This window comes from Rhinopithecus roxellana, chromosome 1, assembly GCF_007565055.1.
Source record: "Rhinopithecus roxellana isolate Shanxi Qingling chromosome 1, ASM756505v1, whole genome shotgun sequence".
Classification (NCBI taxonomy): domain Eukaryota; kingdom Metazoa; phylum Chordata; class Mammalia; order Primates; family Cercopithecidae; genus Rhinopithecus; species Rhinopithecus roxellana.
In genome coordinates this window covers 101,734,852-101,751,696 of record NC_044549.1, presented here as the reverse complement: position 1 = coordinate 101,751,696, position 16,845 = coordinate 101,734,852, and the positions used below count along the sequence as shown (strand labels likewise).

The 16,845-nt window shown below is 36.7% G+C and overlaps 1 protein-coding gene across 5 annotated transcripts in view; it reads left to right on the top strand.

Moving 5' to 3' along the window:
* MME (membrane metalloendopeptidase) overlaps positions 1-16,276 on the top strand; it is a 91,170-nt gene extending 74,894 nt beyond the window's left edge. For all 5 annotated transcript variants that reach the window (XM_030928498.1, XM_030928503.1, XM_030928499.1 and 2 more), the window contains 5 exons: positions 470-603; positions 714-779; positions 4,449-4,544; positions 4,879-4,955; positions 12,922-16,276. In XM_030928498.1, coding sequence (XP_030784358.1) covers positions 470-603; positions 714-779; positions 4,449-4,544; positions 4,879-4,955; positions 12,922-13,021 — 473 coding nt within the window. In that variant the 3' untranslated portion in view covers positions 13,022-16,276. The remainder of the gene's footprint in view (positions 1-469; positions 604-713; positions 780-4,448; positions 4,545-4,878; positions 4,956-12,921) is intronic.
* The last annotated feature ends 569 nt before the right edge of the window (positions 16,277-16,845 follow it).

Sequence of the window (16,845 nt, the reverse complement as noted above, 5' to 3'; positions counted from 1 at the left end):
GCAGGGAAGCTACAGGAGAAAAAGACTTTTGTGTGTGCTCGAGGTAGAGGCAAACTATGAGCCCACAGTGTCCTATGAAGGGTCCAGGAATATAAAAATGCCAGAATAAAAATGTTGACCATTTAAAAAATCTCGAAATATCAAACTAAACAGACTTGGGTCAGGTAAAAACCATTCAACAGAACAAGGCATAACTTCAAGAATATTTTGTCTGGCGGCCTCTTCTGAGATATCAAGAGCCAAATGGGTGAAATGTCTGGGTCAATGCTGAGACATATCAGCAAAGAAAGCTCTGGCAGTCCAGGCTTTGCCAACTCTGTGATGAGGAGGGATGACAGTTTCTCTCATTGTCTGCCTAATTTAATGTTCTGTCACACAGCAGTATTTCAGTCCTTGCACTTTGAATTAAAGATATCTTATAATTCTTGTTGCAATGAGTTCCCATTTTACTTAAATAAATATGTTATAGGTAGAAACTTTAACAAAGATGGAGACCTCGTTGACTGGTGGACTCAACAGTCTGCAAGTAACTTTAAAGAGCAATCCCAGTGCATGGTGTATCAGTATGGAAACTTTTCCTGGGACCTGGCAGGTGGACAGCACGTATGTCATTAGCATTTTCTTGAAAAGTTTTAGACACATTCAATCTTCAGTGTATTGCTGGTGTTTTTTTTAAAAAAAAAACAATCCTAATAAAGTGTCTTTTTTAACAGCTCAATGGAATTAATACACTGGGAGAAAACATTGCTGATAATGGAGGTATTGGTCAAGCATACAGAGTAAGTAAAAAGATTTTCTTTCCATTTTAGTGATTTAGAGTGTTTCTCATATTTAATAATTCATTTACAACCTTTGCAAAAAAAGAAACTCATATAATATAAGCAGTAAAAGATGAATAGAAAATGGGAAAAAATATGAGGAGAAAGAGTTGTGAATATGCTAACCATAAGGGTCAATACATTGATGTGACAGAGCTGAACACTTAAGTTTGCAAAGAGCCAAGAAGAAGAGAAAACATGGAATATTATATCAACTGAAATGAGCAGATAGCGGGTTCACAAAGGAGGCAACATTTTTCTAAGAGATAATACCTGAAATAATTTTTTTTAGAAGAGATGTCCCATAAGAAGGATTATTTCAGGGTCATTGACCAATATAAGAAACAGGACCTTCAGTTTTGTTGCAGGTGAAGTAGCATTTGGGAACAAAAATCAATGTAAACCACAGGCATATTAAACCATAGTTCACATATAATACAGTAAGGGACTGATGTGGTATGGTTCCAGCACATGGCCTTGTAGTCAATCACACTATTATACACAGAGGACTATTATCAGTAGAGCATCGCTTAGAATCCCATTTAACCTTCCATTCATTCTTGCGTTCAATACATATTCATTGAGGCTTAATAGGTTTGGCACTATTCTAAGAGCTGGAGATAAAGCAGTGAATGCTTTATAAAAGGTCATTATTTGAGGATCTGAGCAAGGGTTAAAAAAGAGTCTGGTAGATGCCATGTGCATAAGAAAAAGCAGGGAATTTCATAAAAGGGTGGAGGAATGATGGTCTAGGAAGCAACAAAGATGAATGAGGATGATTTTGAGTGTTTTTCTCAACTATGAAGTAGCCCATATGTAGGAGAACAAGCAGCGTCTACTTGAGATGTCACAAGGAACAAGTTGTTCCTAGGCTAGAACTAGGCTTCTCTAAGACAAGGATGGATGGAATGATCCGTGGAGAAAATGAGGATGTAGAATCATTTGTTCATTATAGAAATGTTTGGATTAGAGTGGAGGAGGAGAAAATCGATGGTTGGGTTAGGGAAGGGGAACACCAGAGAAGTGGAGGAAGAGGTGACTGATGGAGCGTGCAATTTGGCAGTGACCAAAGATGATCAGAGTGTGAAGCTTGGAAGATTAAGTCAGCTACAGGTTTCCAAAAGAATAAGTCCAGCCAGTTCCAGGGGCATGGTAGATTGCTGCTGCTTTGAATGCTTAGCGATTTTTTTACTCATTGCCAGACACTTTGCATTTTACTTCTTTTTTTTTTTTTTTTTTTTGGAGATGGAGTCTCATTCTGTTGCCCAGTCTGGAGTGCAGTGGCATAATCTTGGCTCACTGCAACCTCTGCCTCCTGGGTTCAAGTGATTCTCCTGCCTCAGCCTCCCAAGTATTTGGGATTACAGGCGTGTGCCACCATGCCTGGCTAATTTTTGTATTTGTAGTAGAGATGGGATTTTGCCATGTTGGCCAGGCTGGTCTCAAACTCCTGAACATCAAGCGATCCACTTGCCTTGGCCTCCTAAAGTGCTGGGGATACAGGCATGAGCCACTGTGGCTGATGACATTTTACCTCTTTGGGTACTGGATGTTCTTTTGTTCCTATACATATTCTTTTTTTTATTATTCTTTTTTTTTTTTTTTTTTTTTTTTTGAGAGGGAGTCTCACCCTGTCACCCAGGCTGGAGTGCAGTGGTGGGATCTCAGCTCACTGCAAGCTCCGCCTCTTGGGTTTACGCCATTCTCCTGCCTCAGCCTTCTGAGTAGCTGGGACTACAGGCGCCCTCCACCTCGCCCAGCTAATTTTTTGTATTTTTAGTAGAGACGGGGTTTCACTGTGTTAGCCAGGATGGTCTCGATCTCCTGACCTCATGATCCGCCTGTCTTGGCCTCCCAAAGTGCTGGGATTACAGGCATGAGCCACCGTGCCTGGCCTTTTCCTATATATATTCTTGAGCTTTATTCTAGGATACAGTTAAAATCCTGGAAAATGGTTTGATCCTTTTGGGTCTTGCTTTTGTAACTATTCGTTGAGATGGGGGCAGTGTTCAGTCTAGGCACATTATTCTCAACTGCTGAGATAAGAATCTACTCTGTGAATCTTGGAGGTTTCCATTCTCATCCTGTGTAAGTACCATAAATTGTTATCTCTAGTCCTTTTGGGATATTGTTTTCCTAGCATTGAGTATTTTGCTCACACACATCTTCAGATCAAGACTAAGCTGAATGCTTGAGGATAGCCACCTGTAATCTCTGAGGTTCTCTTTTTGTGTAGCTTTCTCCTCTTTAGTAATCTGTTCTTGGTGTCCCTGAACTCTCAGCTCCTTCTCCTCAACTCAAGGAGTCTCCCCAGCTCTGACTGGTTTTCTCCTACAATATGGCCTGAAAACTCTCAGGATAATAAGCTCAGCAGGATAGGACTCACTGAGAGTAATGTTTAACATCTCTCAGGGGTCGTTCTCCTTTTGCCTGATGTTCAGTGTTACGCAAACCATTATTTTAAATATTTTGTTCATCATTTAGTTGTTTCAGCAAGAAGTTAAATCCAGTCCCTATCACTCCATCTTGACTGGAAGTGGAAAGCATTGGCACTCAATATTCCCATGGTGATTCTGATACACAGCCAGATTGAGAATCACTGCTATAAAATCCAGCCAAAGTTGGGATTGATAGTACTTTCACGGAGGTCCTTACCTAGAGCAAGTACAGAATTGTAATGATGATGCAAATGACAATTGTGCAAATATTTTATTACATTTTGAAAATATGTAAATTCTTAACATGTAATACCTTGCCCCCCTGCTAGATTTCAAGCTCTCTAAGAGGGAGCAGGTGCAAGCCTTTCCCATATCCCCAGCATTGTTCCATAGTAGAGGTTCAGTAAGTCTATGTCGATGGTAAGTGGCAGAAATGAAGTATATCTTCTGCTCATCTAGTTGGTCACCTTCCTTTGTATTAAATTGGAAATGACACATCTAGAACGATTATTATGAATTCCTTTTAAAAGTTTATTTAGTAGAGGAAAACTCATTTTTTTCAGTAGTGCGCATAAATCTTTAAGAATTAAGAGCACTTTTTGACATTCAAATTACCTGAATATTTTCCTTCAAATGTACCTGAGGCTTTGTCCTTTTTTTCCTGTCTCCAAAAGACCAGAATAGTTGCATTTTATTGTCCTCAGACTCATAGGAGACTAGGCCTCTAAGGGATCTCAAGAGAACCCTTTGACTTGGCAAGAGTCACTCGAACTTAGTCTGGTGAGTCTATTTTGCTAAGAGAGTAGTAACTAAGTTAAATGTAGCAATTGTAGACTTACTTGGCAATTCATTTGTCCTGACTAGTCTTATTCATCAATTTATAAAACAACATTTAGTTAAGTTTTTCATCATTTAGGTCATCCATTCATTCAATTGACATTTATTGATCACCTAACATGTACCAGGCTCTTGTCATCTACTAATCAGTATCTTGTTCTTTTCAGAGCATTTGTAAATAAATTTGATTTGCCTTTCTAATCCATAAAATAGCTGTAGGCTACCATAACTAAATGTATTATTAGGGTGATTTTAATATAAAATATTAATTACTTGGTGACAAGATCTTTTACATAGGTTTATATATAACCTTAGGAATTATAATTATTGTTTTTCTATTTTATCAACTGCCTAGGCCTATCAGAATTATGTTAAAAAGAATGGTGAAGAAAAATTACTTCCTGGACTTGACCTAAATCACAAACAACTATTCTTCTTGAACTTTGCACAGGTATTGTGTCTTTCTTGATTGACAGATATGAAAACCATTTTGAGTTAAAATTTCACAGTAAGTTAGATGTTACATGCTGAATTCTCTTGTTTTAATCAATTGTGGCAGAGCATTTGACTTGATTCACTTTCATTGTTTATAATAGACTGTTGTATCATATTAATGATAAATAACTATGTTCCTGGTTGCCTTTCATTGAACATTATTTGAAGAGAGAATGGTTGAGGAATGCAGAATTCCAATTTAATTTTTCTCCCTCCCCTCAATTTGCTAAAACAAATAATCCTTGATTGAACCTGAGTACATACTTTGCTTTTCCTATTCCTATCTCTAGGTGTGGTGTGGAACCTATAGGCCAGAGTATGCAGTCAACTCCATTAAAACAGATGTGCACAGTCCAGGCAATTTCAGGTGCGTGGGTATGAACAGCAATCAAGGTGCTCTTATATTGGGTCCATTGCTTGCACATTTGGAATTTAGACTTTTCTAACTCTGATTCTTTTACATTGGGAAATTCAGTGTTTTTTTTTTTTTTTTTTTTTTTTTTTTTTTTTTTTTTTTTTTTTTTTTTGAGAGTCACAGATAGGATCGAGAGAACACATTAGAGCATTCTACATAAGCATCACCTTGGCCGCTCTCTTTCTTCGAATCTACAATAATTATAATTCCTTAGAATGTATGAGGCTCAGGGCTTGATCTATTCCAGCAAAGATGTTGTCTCAGAACAGTGGCTCAATTTAAAGCTAGCACAAAGACATTTCTAAGAGGCTGTGAATGGTTTAGGCCCAGACCCAATGAGCTCCAAACTGCGAAGAAAAATTTCAACACAAAGGAAAACTTCCTACTAATTAATTAGAGGTTTTTCAATATGGAATAACATTCCCAAAGCTTCAGGAGAGAGTACATTGAAGCAGAGATCAGAACAGCCCATCGAGGATGTGAGAGAAAAATGCTCTACAGGGTAGAAAATTATTTGTATATTTAAGTTTTTATTGTTGTTCTGGTTCCAAAGATCCCTCATTGACTATTTTTCATTCATAACAATAGAAGTGTGTGTGTGTATGTATGTGTGTGTTTTAAGGGTAAAGGGAATGCCAACGTTTTGTCAAGGAAAGTATTATTTTCTCTGGAGGTAAGGAGATTTTCTTGGCAAGATCTAGAAGAAGTTAAAGTTCTTCCCAAATTAGAAAATCTAAGAGAACAATGATTGAAGAGAGTCCCTTCTAACCAACATTTGAATGTTAAATCTCAGATCCTATGTATTTGTTTAAGAACTGAATTCCTAATGCTATCCCTTTCCCACGTACTAGAACACTTAAGTCACTCATTTGCTGATCAACAACACCTCTCAGGCAAGAAAGTTTAAAAAAAAGAAAAAACCTAAAAAATTTGTAGGGTAGTTGGAAAATGGAGAACAAGTTGGAAAATCTTGAGAACAAAAGAGAACTAATGGGCTAAATTTCAAAAGCTCTACATAAAATGAATGTAAGCATACTGCCCAGATCATTTACTCTTGGGAAAAAACACGTTCAATTATGGAGAAAAACACATTCAGTTATGAAACAGTAGAGTAGCCCATTTAAAAATTAAAGAATTTACTCAGCTTGTTAGTATCATCATTGTCATCATCAACATCATCATCATCATCATCATCTAGTATCTGCCTTAATATTTCTTTCCATATTCATTCACTCAATAATTACTTATGGTATGCCTATTATCTCTGTAATCCAAACTAAGTTGAGTTCTGCTAAGATGTTCAAATTAATTGCTCTATAGGTAATGAGCAACAGAAGTGACTGGATTAATTCCCATTTTGGTTTATTCAAGAAACTTTTAATTTTTTTAAAGTTGTCTTTTTCTTTACTAAAGTGAACTTAAGCTTTGAAGTAAGAAACACTTGAGTTCCAACCATGGCTTCACTATTTACTAGCCTTAATGTAACCTCTGTGCCTCAGTTTCTTGATATGTAAAATGAGGATTAAATTATCATGAGAGTTGCTAGAGGATTAATGTTAATATAAATGAAGAGCCTATGTTGTGTGTGTGTGTTTGAAAGTTCATACTAGGATAATTTGTAGACAAGAGTTATGAACAGAATAAGAATTCTTATGTATTTTGCAATAGTTCCGTATCAGTCAAGGCCTTTTTGGTGCTCATTTCTTATGTTCTGCACATTTCAGAATGTTAGTAACTGATCAGTGGTTAAGTAAAATGTAGATAAGTATATAACTGTTTTCTAGCTCCAATTTTAAACTGAAAACAATATTTTGCTATAAATAAGTTAAATTATTTGTACATTTAAGTTGTTATTGTTGCTCTGGTTCCAAAGATCCCTCATCGACTATTTTTCATTCATAACAATTGTGTGTGTGTGTGTGTGCGTGTGTGTGTGTGTGTGTGTGTGTGTTGTGTGTGTGTGTGTTTTAAGGGTAAAGGGAATGCCAACCTTTTGTCAAGGAAATTATTATTTTCTCTGGAGGTAAGGAGATTTTCTTGGCAAAAGGTTGAGCTTACATTTAGTTTTGGAAACAGATCACTTCCTGGCTGTACAAAGTAAAACATATCTTTTAAGGAACTTTAAAAACTAATAGATGCCAAGTTGCTATTTAAGAATTGTGCTTGGTGGTTATATAGAAATATTTATGAATTAGATATTTGTAACCTTATATTTAAATAGCCATAGTATTAAAACAAAAGGCAAAATACGCTTGATACAAAGCTAAATGTATAAAACTGTATTTGCTATGTCTAATCTATTATTGTTTTATTCTTCGTGACTAAAGCTTTATTTATGTACTTTAAAATAAACTGGAGAAGTTAAGGTATAAGAATCTAATTCTAAGGATAGCAGCTAGCATTTATAAGCTCATACAAACTACCATACAACCTAATTTGTCAAGGGTTTGCCCTGCATATCTCCATAAACTAAAACAGATGTCCATAAAAATCTAGGTGAATTTCAGTAATATTATTGTAATACCTAGTATATCTACCATCCTCAGAGAATGAGAGGTTGCAAATTAAGTTTGATAGATAAAGTTTGTCTCTTTTAAGTATTAACATTTTTATCTTAACAACTGGATTAAAATTTCTCTATTAAAAATGTATTTCTGCCTTCCTACCTTAAAACAATATACTGAAAAAAAAACCTAACCTTTTAAAAAATTTTGATGGCACAGACTATGATTATTAGTTATGCTTTTACTGTTTATGAATTTATTCTGTGGAGCTATTTATTCTTATATCAATTGTGATGCTTTTTGATTTATTTTGGCTTTTTATTAGGGTTTTTCTGTGTGTTTGTTTCTTTCCCAGTTTTCTTTCCTATTATTGTATTGCCTGCCTTTAGTTCCCTAATTCCTCCATTTTGATTAGCTCAGAAAACATGTTGTTAAAATTAAGTGGTGTTTAAGCCAAAAACATTTTTCTTTTAGTAGTCTAGAAATTGAATCTATAATTTAAGTATTGACTTCATTTTGGAAATCCAGTTTATGGTTAGCCATCTAAAGTCATTTCAGGGAATGGTTATTATAATATTTATATGTAATCTATAAATATATTTCTAAAATTATTTAGATGTAATTTTCTACATAATATGTAAGGGTCTGATAATTTTGTAAAGCAAGTCCAAATAGACAAACTGATTTAAGTGCTTAGATTGCTCAACCTTATCTTCCAGTCAGGAAGAAAGGCACTTTTTAGAACTGACATCACTAGCAAAGTAAGAAATGTTTTTCAAAGCTTAATTTCTAATATTTTTGAAGGAATATTTTGTCTAGTGTTTTATATAGACATGTTCAACTAATAAGGCTATTTTGTTCCTTCATAACTCTGTAATTTAGCAGGCTAATAAGCCCTCTTTGAAATTCTTCTGTTTCTTCAATTTCCCTTCAATATTAGCGTTGGTTCCTGATATTTTATAGATATCAGTATGGATTTTAGTGAGTTTTGTAGAATTTATATTAGCCCCTCCAATCTTTAGCTGATAACTAGAAATCTATTCCAGCATTTATTTCTTTATGAATGTATAGCAGAACATACACTCATCAATATGACTTTGCTTTGAAAGAACCATAAAAATTAGTTAATGATGAAGATTGGATAGCTTATTTCTGAATGAAACCAGTTAACTTTGTAGCTAAGTCATTCATTTACAAGAATTAACAAAAGGTTGTCTGAGGACCCATTAATTGCACACAGTAATTCAGAAGTCCAGTTGTAGTATGCAGGAATAGTCAGATAGTATATAAAGTCCATTCTTGGTCACAATGCCAAATCTCTTAGATGTTTTTAATACGAGTAACTGTTTGCCAAGGGAATAAACATCCGCAGTACAATAAGTTATTTTACATAATAAAGTAAAAATTTCAAGTAAATCACCTTAAGAAATCATCAATAAAAGCTTTATTATCTTCTGCTATTAGAAACACAAGTACACAGTTTTATACAGCATGAAATTCATGTACATATCTTCTAATAACAGAAGATAATTCATGCAATACGATCTCACTCTTAGAAAAAAGATGTATTTTATTAATAATGTACTCACTTTTCAAAATAGATTATCTAGGCCTGGTACAGTCGCTCACACCTGTTAATTCCAGCACTTTGGGAGGCCAAGGAGGGAGGATCACTTGAGCTCAGGAGTTCAAGACCAACCTGGGTGACATAGTGGGACCTCATCTCTATTAAAAACAAAAAAATTGCCCAGGCATGGACTACATGCCTGTAGTCCCAGCTACTTGGGAGGCTGAGGCAGGAGGATCACTTGAACTCAGGAGGTCAAGGCTGCAGTGAGTCATGATCGCACCACTGCACACCAGCCTAAGTGACAGAGGGAGACCCTATCTCAGAAAAAAATAGATGATCTATTCAAAGATTTGATGTCACAAACACCAAACATTAACTAAGAAAGTAAGTGAAGCCCTAGTGTGTTGTTGACCTATTCAGGATCAAATTAAGTAGAGTCTTTGGATGGGGAGCGGATGGGCAGAATGGGCATGGAGAGCTGAGTGCACGGCAGGCTGAGTGTTTCTGCAGTGCCCACTCTCTGCAGTGTTATCTGAGGACTTTTCTTTGAGGTGTTTTTCTGTTTGTTGTTTTAACTTAATTTTGAGATTTATAAATATAAATCCTAAAAGTACTTTTTAAGAAAAATATAAAATTAAGTAGTGGGTTTGGACATTTTTACTGAAGTACTTGTTCCCATATGATTAAATCTAAGACAGAATCCTTTGGAAAAAAATTAATAAAATAAAAACAAAAACTGCAGCTCTTCCAATCAATGACTCGTGGCTTACCTGGTCAACCAGGGAGCTTGCTCCCCAGTGTGAGGAATGCCCAGGATGACAGGATGACTGTCTTTAGCCAGTATCTAGGCATCCTGAATTGGGAAGAAGGTTGCATTAATAAATCAAAGCTCCTCTCTAACATAAAGAATCCTTGAGTCCCACAACCTGAAAGACTAAAGACCAATGCAAATTCCTAATTTCTAAGCTCTTTTGATTCCTACACAAACAGTCACTTTTGACTACATTATAGAAGTGAATTTTTTTTGACTTATGAACAATGGAAATTTATTTCTCACGGTTCTGGAGACTGGAAGTCTAAGATCAGGGTGCCAGCACGATCGGGTTCTGGTGAGGGCCATCTTCTGGTTTGCAGACTGCAGATTTCTCCTTGTACTCTCACATGGTCCAAAGAGTGAATGTGTTTTTCAATATTTCAGATGTAAGAAATTGACTTTTTTTTTTTAATCAAATTAAGCCAAACTCTGAGCTCTTAGACTAAGCTAGGAGATGAGCCATTTACTTTCAGTGACTTTTCAACATACTCTTTCAGGGTTATTCAGGAATCTGAAATCATCACACAGGCATAGAAATTAGAGAATAGCTTCCATCTTCAGTCCACCATGGTCACTGCTGACATCTGTGCAGTCCAAATCCTCCCAGTCAGTGGTTCCATTTCCTTCCAATGCTCATGAGCTCCAGAGCCTCCACTCTTCAGGTCCAGGTTCTCCAACAACCATGCGCCATGCTATCAGAGGGACTCTCAGAGCCGTGCTCAGAGCAGGAAGCATCTCCTTGTCATTCACACAACCTGCCTTTACTGGAATTCACCCCATTCTTGGGAAGGCCAATCATCTCCCTGTCAAATGGACTAACATATAAATTTTCCGGCTCCTGACTCCACTTCACAACCCCAGGAGATTATTTTCATTTTTAAGACTCCTCTAGGGGTCCTAAAAAACAAGCAACTAAAAAAGGTTACATCCTCCAGGAAAGATAGGGGAGTTGTGGTGGAGAGGAATAGAGAAGTTAGTTGATGCATTGATGGGTGACATATTAGAAAGTCAGACTTACAAAAAAATCCACATGGATCTCTATTTTCTGGAATGAGGAAACGGAAAGAAAATGCTTTCTTTCTCTTCCTGTTGGTCCATAATATCAAACAAACAACAGAAACACTAAGTAGTGTTTTTCTTCCTAATGCCCTATTGCTTCTCTACAGGTAATCACTGTGACCAACCAGGTCACAGGTTCATTCATTCAGTATGTACTGAGTCCTGTGCTGGACTTTGGGGGCACAGCAGGGAGCAAGACATACACAGTACAGCATCTTCCCTCAGTATCTGTGGGGGATTGGTTCCCCCCCTGCAGATACCAAAATTTGTGGATGCTCAACTTCGTGATATAAATGGTGCAGTATTTGCATATAACCTATACACCTTCTCCCTCCTGTACTTTGTCACCTCTAGATTACTTGTAATACCTAATACAATGTAAATGCTGTGTAAATATTTGTTATACTGTATTCTTTAGGGATTAATGATAAGGAAAATAAGTCCATACGTGTTCAGTACAGACACAATATTTCTCCCACATATGTTCAGCCACATTTGGTTGAATCCACAGATGTGGAACTCAAGGATACAAAGGCTGTATTTTGTCCTCATAGAAATTAGTCTAGTGGGTGTGTCAGGAAGTAAAAAAGGAGAACAAATCATTGTAAATGTGGTAAGTGCTTTGATAGGGATAGTCCCTGAGAGAGGAGTTAGTTTAGATGGCATTCAAAGAAGGGGTCCAAGGAGGGGATATTTAAGCAAAGGCATGAAGGCTGAGGAGTTAGCCATGTACTGACTGCTGAGTAAATTTCCAGGGAGTGGGACCTGCAGGTAGCAGGAGGCCCTGAAAAGGGACAGGGTTTGGCTGGTCTGAGGAATTGAACGTAGGTCAGCATAGTTTGAGCCTAAGGAGGAACAGGAAGAGAAATGTACTACGAGGAGGCTAGAGAGGAGACTGGAGCCATCAGGAGGACATTGGAGGCCATGAACAGGAGTGTAAATTTCCTTCAAGTCCATAGAAGGCTTTAAGTAAGAGATTATGGAATCTGATTTAAATTTTAAAGATCATTCTGACTGTGGTGTGGAGAATGGTTGGAGGAGAGAGAAGTGCTAAGATGTACACACGGTAGTACACCTGCCACATAGGGAGAGCTCCATAAATCAAAATGGACTCACCTGTCACTTATGCCTAGTCCTTGCACCACTCCAGTCCACTTGTCTCTGGGCACCTCCTCCCAACCCAAGCAAGCATGATGGGCTGGCCTCAGCAGGAAGAGAAGGGAAGGAGGTGGTTCAGGGTTCAGGGTGGGTGTGAAAACATCACCTCTGCATCAATGTACTGACCCATCTCTCCCTCAAATGCTGCTAGGTGCAGATAGTGAACTGGACTGTGTTGTTTTTGCCCACTGGGGTCAGAGATAAGAGGAAAGTGGCATTTTGCCAGCCCTTTCCAGTTATTCAGGCTGAATCCAGTTTCTGATATTTAAGGAGCCCTTTTGGAAAAAGGAAAATAATCCTTTATCAAATCAACAAAAAATATCTATTTAAAGTCTATTATGTTTAAGTCATTATGTGAGCCCTTTCAAGACATAGTGAGAGGTCATGATTATATTCTTTGACCAAACTCTTATTATAATACAACTCCAAATAACTGCATTTTCAAATGTGAATTATTCATTTGTTTTACAAACACATATAATGCTTATAAATTACTAACTCTCCAATGACAACCTTAAGATGCATGTTCTATCTTGGTGCAGACACCAAGGCACAGAGAAGCTTCATAAGCAAGATTCAAGCCATGTAGTCTGTCTCCCAAATCTGTGCTTTTAACTCCTGTACTTTGTTACCTCTCCATTTAAAAATTCTGTTAATGAGAAGGCATTGACTCATTGTACCAGGATATTTTAAGTTCAACTTTAAACTCCAAATTCATTCACTTGACCTGCAGAGGAAAATGCTGCAGGGCTCCAGTGTGGTATGGACATGAGTATCAAATGCTGATGGTGACTTTTTTTGTTTGTTTCAAAGGATTATTGGGACTTTGCAGAACTCTGCAGAGTTTTCAGAAGCCTTTCACTGCCGCAAGAATTCATACATGAATCCAGAAAAGAAATGCCGGGTTTGGTGATCTTCAAAAGAAGCAGTGCAGCCCTCGGCTAGACTTGCCAACACCACAGAAACGGGGAACTCTCTAACGAGAGAAAATGGGCCCTAGGGGTCACTGTACTGACTTGGGGGTGATTAACAGAGAGCGGAGCATCACAATACAAATAACATTAGGTTGTTCTAGAAAGGGTGTGGAGGGAGCAAGGGGGTCTGAGGTCTATCAAGTCAATCACTTCTCACTGTGTAAATAATGCTTAATTTCTAAAGATAATGTTACTGTTTATTTCTGTTTCTCATATGGTCTACCAGTTTGCTGATGTCCCTAGAAAACAATGCAGAACCTTTGAGGTAGACCAGGATTTCGAATCCAAAGGGAAAAGAAGATGTGGAAGAATACAGTTAGGCACCAGAAGAACAGTAGGTGACACTATAGTTTCAAGCACATTGCCTAACTACTAGTTTTTGCTTTTATTTGCAACATTTACAGTCCTTTGAAACGCTTCCAAAGAATTCTTATACACATTGGGGCCTTGGAGCTTATACAGTTTTAAACTCATTTTTGCCATACATCAGTTATTCATTCTGTGATCATTTATTTGAAGCACTCTTAGAGCAAAAAATGAATGTCTAAAATTGTTTTTTGTTGTACCTGCTTTGACTGATACTGAGGTTCTTAAGGCTTCCTGCAATTTTCTAAGCAATTTCTTGCTCTCTCTCTCTCTCAAAACTTGGTATTTTTAAGAGATTTATATAAATGTAAAAATAATAATTTTTATATTTAATTATTAACTACATTTATGAGTAACTATTATTATAGGTAATCAATGAATATTGAAGTTTCAGCTTAAAATAAATAGTTGTGAACCAAGATCTGTAAAGTGATATGCAGATGAAAATTTGAGACTATTCAAACTTATAAATCATATTGATGAAAAGCTTTTAGCACAAACTTTAGGGTAAAAATTGCCATTGGATAGTTGTCTAGAGGTATATATACTTGTGGTTTTCAAATTGGACTTTCAAAACTAAATCTGTCCCTTAGAGTATCTCTGATAAAAGGGCAAATCTGCATCTATGTAGCTCTGCGTCTCCTGTCTTTTCAGGTTTGTCATTCAAAATATTTTGATAATAAATTGAAATTGTGAACTCATTACTCCCTAAGACTTTGTGACAGCTATCTAACTTTAGAAGTGCATTTCTGAATAGAAATGGGAGACCTCTGATGGACCTTCTAGAATTCTAAGTCACGAAGAGTTCTGGAAAAGAACTGTTTAGTGTTTGATAGGAATTCATCTTTTGAGGCTTCTATTCCTCTCTTTTCCTGTTCTATTGACTATTTTAGTTTATTACCAGATTGACATTTTACAAAAGAGGTGCACTTCCAAAATTCTTACTTTTCCTAACAAAAGATGAAAGCAGGGCTTTTCTATCTAAATAATGAGTATTAGTTCCCTGCCTCTTGAAAAATGCCCATTTGCCTTTAAAAAAAAGTTACAGAAATACTATAACATAGGTATGTAAATTGCATAAAGCATAAGTATACAGTTCAATAAACTTAACTTTAACTGAACCATGAACCTGTAGCCAGCACCTGTAAGAAACAGAGCAGTACTAACACTCTAGAAGCACCTCCTTGTCACTTTATTTCTCCCAGAACGAGAACTATCCTGACTTCTAATATCATTCACTAGCTTTGCCTGGTTTTGTCTTTTATATAGATAGAATCAATCAATATGTATTCTTTTGTGCCTGGCTTCTTTCTCTCAGCCTTAACATTTGTGAGATTCCTCTGTATTGTTGTGCTGATTGTGGATCTCATTCTCATTGCAGAATAATGTTCTATTGTGGGACTTATTACAATTTGTTCGTCCTATTGTTGATGGGCACTTGAGAACTTTCCAGTTTGGCGCTATTACAAATAGTACAACTATGAATGTACTACTTGTTACCATCTTACTTGAGCCTTCAATGGACTTATTTCTTCAAGTCCTTCCAAAAAGTATTACAAGCATTGAAATTACAGTTTCAGGCCAACTGTGGATACCCTTACCCTTTCCTCCTTTATCACAACCACCATTATAATGGGTAATTTCAAGTATATTTATATCTATATTTCCTTAAAGTAAATTTAAAATTTACCTAAGTGATATATCTAGTTGAAGTAATAGGAGCTTCTAGCTCTAATAAAACAGCTATCTCTTAACTTATTTTATTTCCATCATGTCAGAGCAGGTGAAGAGCCAGAAGTGAAGAGTGACTAGTAGAAATCATAAAAAGCCACTAGACTCTTCACTGTTAGCTTTTTAAAACATCAGGCTCGCATCCCTATGGAGGAACGACTCTCCAGTGCCTGGATCCCCTCTGTCTATAAATATAAGATTTTCTGGGCCTAAAGGATAGATCAAAGTCAAAATAGCAATACCTCCCTATCCCTAACACATCCAGACATCATGAATTTTACATGGTACTCTTGTTGAATTCTATAGGGCCTTCTGATGTCTCTAAAATACTACCTATTCTTTAGAGTTGTCACATCAGATAAGACATATCTCTAATCCCATCCATAAATCCATTTCTACTATGGCTGAGTTCTAGTCAAAGAAAGAAAGTTTAGAAGCTGAGACACAAAGGATTGGGAGCTGATGAAACTCACAAATGACAGTAGGAAGAAGCTCTCGACAATACCTGTTGGGAAGGAGTCTGCCTCCATGCCACAGTGTTTGAGTGGATTGTAGGTGCAAGGTGGAAAGGATGCTGTCCAAAGAAAAGAGTCCTTGTTCCAGCCCTATTCTGCCAATCCTGACAGGGTGACCTTGGGTATTTGCTGTATTCTTTTGGGCCTCTGCTTCTCTCACCTAAAAAACAAGAGAATTAGATTATATCAGTGGTTCTCAGCAAGAGAAGGAGTATGTGTCCAAAGCTGCCTTCCCATGAATCTGTCTCCCAATTATGAATCAGTGAGCAGGATAACCTGAAAACTCCCATTTAAGTGTCTGAGTTGAGTTAGACAAAATTTTAGTCCAAATAACAAGTACCAAAGTTTTATCAAGTTTGGGTCTGTGCTGCTGTTACTATTAACCATTTAAGTGGGGCAAAACCTTGCTAATTTTCTCAAAAGCATTTATCATTCCTGTTGCCACAGATGGAGTACTCAAACTAAAAGATATTTGTTATTTTGGAAAGAAGAAAGACTCTATTCTAGAAGTTTGCTAATCAGAAATTTTTATCAGTTTCAAGTCTCAAAGATACAAAATAAAAACAAACATTTTTAATACTATTGCTTTTATGCCTAGTCAACTCTGTTCCAAACTGCCAACTCCTGTGTAAATCTCTACCCCATTTATGTCTTGCAAAAATATTAAGATTAAATGGAGCTTTTATCTCTGTAATCTTGTACTTCCTGCTAGCTTCAAATTGAATTTTTTGAAAATGAATGATACAAACTTTGTATCCAATGTGTCCTTGTTTTCCCCACCCTTTTTCAGAGATCACTGTGATTTTCTGGTTGGATTTTTTTTTCAAAAGTTAAGTGAAATGGCCATCAAATGTTATAGGGAGTCACTAGCATAATCAGATGACGTAGGCAAAAGCCAAAAGTAAGTGTCTTTGTCCACAGTCTCTAGGCTGAAGAAGTTGACCATTTGGTTGGTCAGGTGGAGAGAGGCGTCACATCTGGCTGGTGTCAAAGTGGCACATGTTTATCTCATTCTAATCTTTTATCTAACAATGTTTTCTTAATTTCTGCTTCTTTGTATTTTGTATTTCCTCTAAAACAGTGAGAAACACTACTTTCATTTTCAACCTCCCAGACAAAATGTTGTGTTTCTGTTTTGCCTGACAAAACAG